The 9847-nt window shown below is 34.4% G+C and overlaps 2 protein-coding genes and 1 non-coding gene across 6 annotated transcripts; all 3 read right to left on the bottom strand.

Annotated features, from left to right (window-relative positions):
- Positions 1–936: 936 nt before the first annotated feature.
- AT4G32800 (Integrase-type DNA-binding superfamily protein) lies at positions 937–2327 on the bottom strand. Its single transcript, NM_119433.3, has one exon. The coding sequence runs from the start codon at positions 2002–2004 to the stop codon at positions 1339–1341; it is 666 nt and encodes a 221-aa protein (NP_195006.1). The 5' UTR covers positions 2005–2327; the 3' UTR covers positions 937–1338.
- Positions 2328–3968: 1641 nt separating this feature from the next.
- Positions 3969–6111, bottom strand: AT4G03335. 2 transcript variants are annotated; one of them, NR_144040.1, is made up of 3 exons: positions 6022–6111; positions 4659–4709; positions 3997–4264 (listed from the first exon to the last, which is right to left on the bottom strand). It is a non-coding gene; the product is annotated as an uncharacterized misc_RNA (transcript). The 2 variants fall into 2 exon arrangements; NR_144041.1 differs by lacking the exon at positions 6022–6111 and having other exon boundaries at positions 3969–4264; positions 4659–5038.
- Positions 6112–6790: 679 nt separating this feature from the next.
- AT4G32790 (Exostosin family protein) lies at positions 6791–9842 on the bottom strand. Of its 3 annotated transcripts, none has more exons than NM_119432.4 (5): positions 9703–9842; positions 8609–9295; positions 8379–8509; positions 7663–8011; positions 6791–7567 (listed from the first exon to the last, which is right to left on the bottom strand). In NM_119432.4, the coding sequence occupies exons 2-5, from the start codon at positions 9248–9250 to the stop codon at positions 6908–6910; spliced, it is 1782 nt and encodes a 593-aa protein (NP_195005.1). In that variant the 5' UTR covers positions 9251–9295; positions 9703–9842; the 3' UTR covers positions 6791–6907. The 3 variants fall into 3 exon arrangements, with proteins under 3 accessions (NP_195005.1, NP_001328746.1, NP_001328745.1); NM_001342175.1 differs by lacking the exon at positions 9703–9842 and adding an exon at positions 9381–9698; NM_001342176.1 differs by lacking the exon at positions 9703–9842 and having other exon boundaries at positions 6801–7567; positions 8609–9411.
- Positions 9843–9847: the final 5 nt, after the last annotated feature.

The raw sequence follows: 9847 nt of genomic DNA, 5'->3' as shown, positions 1-9847 counted from the left end.
GAGACAACTTAAAAGCAGAATTATGCCTTCCACAAAGCAAATAAATATATACGTGGACCTTGCCCTTCGCAATTTCATGGAACGATTAAAACAAAACGTAAAACGTCTCTTTCCTTTATAAATTCACTGTCAGCGTGATCAGCTTACATGATACAGTTATTTCTCTAAACCATACGACACCAATTTATTTATCAAATCTCTCTCTCTTAATAAAATAGTTTAGAGATCAAAGGCATGGATTAAAGAATAACTAGACAGATTGGCAATTATTACATACTGATTAGCTACCTTTGTTATAGATAAGATGAACGGACAAAAACTTTCCATATAAATTGTTGCAAATGGATTGCAAAACAAGGTAAATAAAGTGTTGTAATAAACAAGGTTGTTAATAAGTGTTGCCATAGAATCACAATCCCTCGAGTAAAAGAGGCTTACTGGACAGAGTTAATGAATTACTCTGTCAAGTGCTCTGATTTCTTTGGAGTAGCAAGATATTTGATTAATCGAGAAATATATGTCTTCTACTAGTATTTGATTAAGATTAGCATTCAAAAATTATTTAATTCCTTGTTGTAGTACACATTAGATATTTTCTAGTTGTATTTAACTATGAGCATAGTATATTATCTCTGTAGAAGCTTTAAAATTTAAATGATGCATCAATAATCAAGTACTTGTTTGAAATTTGTTAAATGTGAAAGTTTGAATTGTTGTGAAATGGGTATTTGTCAAAAATCAAAATAAGCTGGGAGACCACATTCCGGTCCTATATATTAGTTTTCCAACAATTCACACATGCATACTTAACTGAATCTGAACCTGGATAGTGAGTGACTTAGCAATAACATTAGTACAAACTATGCTACATATTTTGGGGCATTGCGTCAACACAAACTGTTAGACAATTAACGGAATAAAAAAAAGTTTGTTAGGGGGCAAAAAAAACAAACGATCATTCTCATTATCTTGCTTAGGAAATATTACATTGAAGCCTCTTATACAATGAGAGGGTTCTGGTTCACAGACATTAAACCGATATTGATGATCTAAACCGATCTTAATCAATTCTATACTCTAATACAAACCACATTTCCTATTTATTTTTTTCTAATGATCTTGCAAAAAAGAATGTATACAGTCATTATTTCGGGCTAATATACACACTTACATTTCCATCGTCGTTCATTTCACAGACTTAGGAGATTTTCAACAGAAAAGTTATCTATTCCACAAAGAGAGATATCTCACGCATAGCAAAAACAGAGAGAATCCCATCAAAAAACTTAAAACCAAAAATGGCGAAAAAGAGAGAGAAAATATGGCTTCTTTCTTTTCTCAGGGAAAATGTTTCCAAGATTCGAAAACTGATGAGTAATTCAACGAAGAATCATTGTTATTATACGTAAAAACTTCTTCTTCCGTACCGCTTAACCACCGAGGCATGTACACCAAATCCTCCAACGAGTCAAATATCACGAACTCGTTCGACTCGTTTAGGCTCGTTCCTAGACTCGGTAACTTTACGATCTCGTCAAGATCGTCGGAGACTGTACTTTCCTCAATGCTCGTAACAGAGGACCAAGACGACGATGAGAACGACACCGTTTCGTTACTCTCACTACTCTCTGACATTTTATTCGACGTCGTCGTTTCGCTAGTCTCAGTATCCGAACGAAACGCCGTCGTATCGAAGTCCATGAGAGCAGCTTTGGTCGCCGCAGCTCTGACGTCACGAGGGCTGAGCGAAACGGGTCGGGGAAGAAGTTTAGAGAGCTCAGGGAAATTGAGAATGGCTGAAGTTCCTTTGATACTCATAGCCGCCACGTCGTGAGCACGCATAGCCATCTCCGCCGTCGGAAAAGTCCCGAGCCAGATTCTCGATTTCTTCCTCGGTTCGCGAATCTCCGATACCCATTTTCCCCAGCTCCTCATACGGACTCCACGATACACGGGCTGCTTATTATTTTCCTTCTTCTCCTTGTCGGAAGACGAATCCGCCATTGGTAGTCAGAAAGTTTAGAGCTTTTTGTGATGCCGTCCAAGTGTTCGACAAAATGTCAAACAGACTGAAGTTTTTTTTTATTGGGATTTTTTGTAGATTTGGGTTGTTGTTGAAAGAAATATTATAAGGCAAAACGAGTGAGACATTTTCTTTTGGGGTGTAAAGAGTTTTATAAAAAGATAGTTCTTGTTTCTATCATTCTTTGGTGAAATAATATCGAGTTCTGGTTTTGGAATGTTTCCAAACTCTCTCTCTCTCTCTCTCTCTCTCTCTATGATTTATGAAATCAATTTAAGATTTTAACATTACATTATATACATACTCTCGTATACGGTATACGTGGTGGAAACAGACCAGAGGGCCCATAGGTTATATAGATTATCTACGAGGTTGGTGTGTATAATGTTAACTACAATTTTAAAGTATCTTTTCGTTTTTCATTTTCTAACGCGAAACACGAGATGATGTTTTTCTAATCTTTTGCTTCTTCTTATTTTTTTGATGTGACGACTTATACAAGCTCGTATAGATATTTATTTCTGCATTCATTTGTGTAAGACATTGTAACGTGTGCAAGGACTGGAATCTACGGTAGAGTACATATAGTCACCAGTTCTGTTGGATTTTTATTGAACTCATAAGTAGAAAGAATTTGTTTTAAATATCTTGGTTATTACTCCAAAATGTATTTTACAAGAAACATAAATGAATTGGTCAAGTCGGCAACCCTAGGAGCAGGGCGTACTAACTTCTAGCTACCAAGTATCAAGTACGTACTTTATATGCATTAAATCACGCCTTCTTTAACCGCTCAATTCGTTCCAAGAAACCCTAAAATAGAGGACATGTACAATTTTCTTAAATCTTCATTAATAAATTTTAAAAACTTCATTAACATTACCCCTAAAACCTACATTTATGATAACACGAACAATCTAAAGTCAACTAGTAGAGTTATTTTTTTTTTTAATAGTACTATGTAAACTTATTCTAATGTACCTAGTTTCCTTTGTTGTCTCATTTTAATGACTATGCAAACTGAAATTAATGTATATAATAATTTTATAAAAATAATTGCATATACTCGCGACATGTTTTTTTTTTTACATACTTTTGTCCGTCAGGACAGATGATGATTAATAACTATTAATCATCCAAGGTGAGATTATCATGCAAAATATATACTATCATTGAAATGTATCTATTGAAAAATTATAATTATATTATGAAGAAGTCGTTTTCTTTTCTATATTTCCTTCGGTGGTAGGGTTCTCAAAAAGCTTTCATATTTATAAAGTTGTTCCATTACTACATCATCAATAATGTCGACAATCTCAAATAGTGATAACTCGGACTTTTCAAGTTTAGTTTTTTTTTTTTTTTAGCTTTCTAAAAAAGATTTGAAGTTCATCTTTTCTATATTTGCAGAACTGTTTACTTTTTCAGAATGTAGTAAGAAACTCATAAGAACGGATAAAGGCTGAATACGCACTGTAGCTTATCAAATCAATAGAAAATTCTTAACAAAGTTGTATGTACTATGAATCAATTAATATGCGCGATATCTTATATACCATGCACGAATGTTATATGGCTTATTGGCTATAATAAGGGCTTCACTTAATTCTTAAATATCTTAGCCAATACAGATAACAGATGCACTCAATCTCTCTTTTTTGATGTGTGTGTGGATGTGTTACGAAGTTTTGATATATGATATGATTCTTCTATGACAAAAAAAAGAAAGAAAGTATTGCTTATCAATTGAAATCGTCTTAACACGGAATAACCACTTGTATATATTTGTCCCTTACGCACAATTCTTTATATCTTCCTCCTCTAGGACCTCCAAACTCGCACAAATTTTTCTCTAGATTTTCTATTTGTCGGCGTCAACTTTTTTTTTTTGTTGGTTCCTTCTCCGATCCCACCCACTAATAGTTTATGAGCTGGAATCAGATATCAACAGCCCAAAATATTGAATGGATTTTAATAAATGCCACAATTAATTCCGAATTAAAATACTATTATAGTACAAGTATAAAGAGAGAGAGTGAAGAAGTCGACAAATGTTGAAGAAGAACAAAAATAAGTCGTACGGAACAAAATAATCCAGCTGTCTAGCTAAGCTATACAGTATAGCCTATACTGTTCGTGTTCTCGACAGCTTGGACCCCTTTTTGACTACGATTCACGAACCGCGTAACACGTTTCCGAACCGTGACCAACCAAGGGCTCACGTGATTCAATTATTACACCCTGCCACCATATTATAAGGTATTATATTTAAGTATGTCTATTCGTAGTAAAAAGTATAATATTACTGACTGACTAGTCGACAAAAGAAAATACAAAACCAGTAAGACTTGAAAAAGCTGTGACATGAGATGGAAGAACTAGAGCGAAGGAGAGGAAAGCGAATATGTCTCTTCACACGAACGAGACCAAAGGAAAAAACAAAATCTTCAGAAACATGAAAAGCTATGTCTCAAATAATTGACCATTTACATGTTTATACACGCCAATTTTTCTAGCGACCAAGATTAAGTAGTGTAGCAACCATTGATAGAGAAAATATACTAGTGATTTAATAATATGTCTAACAGATAAATTAGGGTCGTAATATGGGAGATGGTTTTTCAGTCTCTTTTACCTTTTTCCCTAACTGATTTCAGAGCTTGGTTGGTGATGTCGGTGTCACCATCTGTGGTTTGGATAACTTGTTCAATAACACATTATAGGAGATTTTGAATTCATCAAACTGGAATCTAAGAGAACGAATACACGAAAATATGTTGACAGTTGTATATACCCACATCAATACTTTCTTTTGATTGTGTGTTATTGTATTTCCAATCAAATTCTACAAGATTTTGCTGATAATCGTTTTTTTTTGCTTCTTCTATTAAAGTTGGATTGTACTTCCACGTGTTTTATTTCCTCGGGAACAATAATTTTTTCGAATTTGCGTATCATTAGATTTTAATTCTATATATGTGAATATAATTAACTATCTTCGAATGTAATAAACTATAACTAAACGACAAAAAAAAGACTACAACTAAATACGAAAACAGGAAAATTGTGTTCCAAGACAGAAAATTTTAGTAAATAAACATTACTAATCATATATATGAAAGTTGGCCAACTCTCACCAAATGATTAACACATCATCACTTTAGCATTTGCCATGTGTCTACTAAGTAATTAATGTAAGTTCTTCAACTTCTAATTTATAAGTTAATGATATATTTATTATTTAATTTTACATATTTAATTATAGTATTACTAAGTTTATTTTAATATTACATAATTTTTCAATAAAACAATTTTAATAGTTTTCTCATACTCAAAGATTTTTTTTTGTAATCCAAACTCAAAATACGAGTATATAATAGTCTTGGATTACTTAATGATTTGAGTAAGTTATTCTCTTAAATTGATATTTATATTCTCTTAAATTGATATTTATACAATAAATCACTGAGAGTGAAGATTACGTAAGGAGCTCCATCATCAAATTCTTAGGTTTCTAGAATCCAAAACTACCCTCTGTTAAGTTGGTTTAATACAAACGTTATTTATGAATTATGTGTATGATGCATTGTTGAGAATGTTGTTAGAAAAAATATTTTTGAAACTAAAAATAATTGTTTATTGCATGAGTAAATAATTAGATAAATAAAAATTATATTTAAATTAAACAATACGAAAAAATCCGAAAAAACCGCGGCGTAGCGCGGGTGATCACCTAGTACATTAAATATTAAATAGAATGAGAACTTTCTTAAACAAACATATGTCGTAAAGTTGACACTGATATTCAATTATTCAAAAGTTGACAACTGAATTTAAAAGTAACTATATACTATGTTAAAACTAGATTAAATCAGTGTGGCCTCAGAATTGGAATGATAGAATGAGACCTCAAGTATGAGCCCTGCATATATACAGAATGCTAACGAAAGAAAGCCATGCATTGAGACGAGTTTATTTTTGAGGTTCTTTCTGCTTACCTTTCCGCCTTCAGGCCCAAAATTATTAATCAATTTTAACAGCACCTTACGTTTGAAGAGTTGCCTTGTTTTTCACCATTAGTTAAAGAGGATTTGAGCATCTTGGTGATCATGAATTTGGATGTATATATTTACGATTATGTGGTCCTCTTTAGAAATAATTTGTGCAAGATGATGGTTACAAGCAATACCTATCTGGTCCAAAATAGGGTTCTGGCTTTAACGTAGGACACAATATACACAAAAAGATATTCCATTTTCGATATTAAAAAAAACCATGCAGACCAACCAAAGTAACTGCATAGTCATACGTATCTTTTTAAGCCATTGAAAAGTATGCCATCTTTATATTGTGTCCGACAAATTTTTGTCGTCGACTATCCACAAGTCAATTATTGTATGCGTTCTTTTTAGAAAGATGAATAAAAATCGAAGATTCTTTAAGCTCATTTCGCTATTTTGGGTCCTAATGATCGATCCCTTTCTACCGGCAACATGAAGTTGATGATTATATGCTTGTTTGCCATTTACGATGAAAATCTTTTGAAAAGGTTAATTCACAGAAGTGGAGCATAACAATATTGACTCGGACGTGTTTCTTGTTGTGGGAACACGAAAAAAACGTTGTTGAAGTTCAAGTGCTGTAATTTAAGTATAGACATTGTTGGAGATAATCTGAAGAAGATCAAAGCTCTCAAGTATATCTAAGGAATCTGAAAAATGTAAAGTGATTGGCGTCTGTGTAAGATTTGGTGGTTAAGTGGTTTATAGTGTATAACCTGCAACTAGATATCAATTGCGAGTTTTGCAACCTGCTTTTTTGCTATATTAACGAATGAATCTCTGTTAGTTACTTGTTCTACAGTCACAAACCTACTCTGTGGTTTTAAATTTGAAAAACTCTATTGTACCAAATGGAGTGAAGTATCATATGAAATATATCGAATCTCTCAGGTTTAGAATGCCAAAGGAAATGCTTCTGCACCATCTTGACTCTCATCTGCATCTCTCTATACCTTTCCTCAGTTATGGACACTAATATGTTCTTCAAATCAGGAATATCTTTCTCCAAGACAAATACCGCAAAAGACTCCCAATTCAGAACTTCGAAGAAGGGAGGTACAAAGTTATCGGATATGATAACCGGGACACACTCATAGAACAATGCCTCCACGACCCGAGGGCTATTGACTTCGTGCCCTTTTGGGCAGATGCAATACTTGCTGCTCTTCATGTACTCCATGTAACTCTTTTTCCCTTTAGATTTGGGTATCTCACTGAATATTTTCATGTCTGGATCTCTGTTTCCTCCCCAGTTTTGCAATAGGAGAGGTCTAAGGTAACCGTGCATTCCGCCTGCAAAGAAGGCAAGTATTTGCCTTTGTGAAACAGGTTTGCCTCCGAGAGCCCTAAGCGGTCTCCTAGGAACAAGAATAGTCGTCTCAGGAAGAGCTACATCTTTACCGAACACAAAACCTTCTGAAACATCAGAATTGCATAATGCTCTGATGCACTTGGCCATGTACTGCCTCGTCTCGGAAGGAGCCTGAAAGCATGGTTAACAAACAAAGAGAAAGTGGATCAAATGGGTTTCATCGAGATCACAAAACAGTGACATAGTAGATAAAGTAGAATTTTTACCCAGTCGTGGCAAGCAACCAGAAAATGATCTGATCCTCCAGTTTTATTCCAGAAACTATATTTGGAAGAAATCATGTCCAGGTAGTTCTTCAAAAACTGAATGAGATTCTTATCGCTGTGAGAACCTGGGACATACAGAGTTTCTTCCAACATTTTGGAGCTGAAAGGAAGATAAAATAGGTGAGCTTTACGAGGGTCTTTTGTGACAAATGTTCTGCTGGACTTGAGTTGTTTCATAAACCATCCTTCAGAAGCATATATTCCTTTCAGCACCGGCTTATGCAGTACAGGTCTTTTGCCTTCCCTGTAGACATATACCTTGAGCTTTTTCTCCATTAGCTCATAGCTCCTGCAATGTGAAAAAATATAGAAAAAGAGACATGACTCAGCTAGACAAAACTCATACCAATATGACCAAAGACAGAAATCATCATAACAGAGGAGTATAAAAATCTTCACAACTGAAAATACTAAACAGAGATTAAAGATCCAAAGAAACAATTAGACAAAAAAAGCTGAGCCACATAAGGAATACTGTAGCATCTCTACTGAAGTAAAGTTTAAAATAAGTAAAAAGTGCGTTTCTTGTGATCATGGTCTATCTATATCTAGTAGGATTCTGTAATTAGTGATAACATTCTCAGTTGGAAGAGCAGAACCAAAGCTATGCCTAGATATAGGAGAAAGCAATCGAAATGCGTAGAGCCATTATAAACCTTTTGAACATGGAGAGATTCCAATACAGAGGAGTATGCAGTAAAGGGTCGTTCTCTATCAGCGGTGGGTTCTCAATTTGAGTTCTTGCATATAACAGCTCATGATCAATTGTGGAAGACCGTTTTACTTTCTGCAGAAAAAATACAAGAATACACAAATAATAAGCTACAAAGGTGTACTAGTATAAACAAGAGCATTGGTTGTCTAATCAGAGACTAAAAACACATACCAGTGAGACATGAGAAGTGCGGCTTTGATGCAGTAAATTCATCATCTCAGTGATAGAAACCACCCCAGAATTTGAAACATTCATAAACTTTTTCACCTCTGAGGAAAGATTATCAACAGAAGGATCAGACTTACTCTCCAGAATCTCCATTTTCCTAATATTTTCAAAAGCAATATCAGCATCTTCTACTATTTTCTCGTAACTCTCGTTTGAGCTGCTCTTGGTTCCTGGAAGCAAATCAAGAGTTTCCTTATCTTTGACATCCTCTACGAAACTATCATGGCCTTGAACTGTGTCATTCTTATCAAAGCCAATCACATGGTCTTCTTTTAAACCGGTGCTTTCCTCTTCATCTACCTCAACGGATCTTGAACTACTAGAATTCAATCTTTCAGGACCGGACAACGTGCTTACGGGTTCTGTGCTTACATCAATTGATACTGGAAACTTATCTTGAGAAGATAAAGAGAATATATCACCACCATAATAACGTATGTTCACAAACTGGAAGGTTGTGATAAAAATGAAAACAAGACCAGCAAATCTTAACAATTTCATTGCTTTCTGACTCCTAAACTTAGCCACTAGGTTCTGCTGGTGGCAAACGTATACTAAATGTTCTCGTAGCCACAAATTCAACATGTAGACTCCATGAAACAACTCAATATCACCATCTTAACGAATGATCTGCAGGATAGAATAAAAAACAGAGAATTGAATTCAAACACACGAATTGGATGTTACAACTGAATTTTACTGTAATGGATCTTACATCTGAGACATCAATTAATCTTATTTTTTTCTATGCTAGGACAAATCTATCACCCATTGGTCGGGAAATTGGAAGCGACAAGAAGCAAACGGAGCTGAATCGAAACAAATTAAATTAAGAAAACGCGAATCCTGCTAAGTTTTGGTTCTCTCAAGTAAAAGAAAATTGATTCGGAAACATGAAAAGGGAGATCTTGAATTGACCCATGAACTTGTAAGATACAATACAAGACTGAAGTAGAAGATAACTCAAATTTATTTGTAAAGCAATTCTATCCTAAATTGAACTCGAATTACTGCAGTAGAGTGGGAAGATATATTACCGATAAATGTTACATAACTCGCATGAACCGGATTTGATTATCAGAAGTTCAATCGTTTCCGAGAATTTTCCACCGGAAGGACGAAGAACTCCATTTGACTGATAGAGGGAATTTTTTAAGTTCTAATTTTCTTATATTTGTTTTC

This window comes from Arabidopsis thaliana, chromosome 4 (assembly GCF_000001735.4).
Source record: "Arabidopsis thaliana chromosome 4, partial sequence".
NCBI classification, from domain to species: Eukaryota; Viridiplantae; Streptophyta; class Magnoliopsida; order Brassicales; family Brassicaceae; genus Arabidopsis; species Arabidopsis thaliana.
Note: the sequence above shows the minus strand (reverse complement) of the source record. Positions and strands in the feature narration are given on the sequence as shown.

What these genes read in the sequence shown, in the direction of transcription:
- AT4G32790 (NM_119432.4), bottom strand. Translation starts at nt 9,250, where the DNA reads ATGTTGAATTTGTGGCTACGAGAACATTTAGTATACGTTTGCCACCAG. An exon ending in GCACTTCTCATGTCTCACTG is followed by an intron (nt 8,510 to 8,608) that starts GTATGTGTTTTT and finishes TTTTTTCTGCAG; the next exon opens with AAAGTAAAACGGTCTTCCAC. An exon ending in TGGTTGCTTGCCACGACTGG is followed by an intron (nt 7,568 to 7,662) that starts GTAAAAATTCTA and finishes CCATGCTTTCAG; the next exon opens with GCTCCTTCCGAGACGAGGCA.
- AT4G32800 (NM_119433.3), bottom strand. Translation starts at nt 2,004, where the DNA reads ATGGCGGATTCGTCTTCCGACAAGGAGAAGAAGGAAAATAATAAGCAG.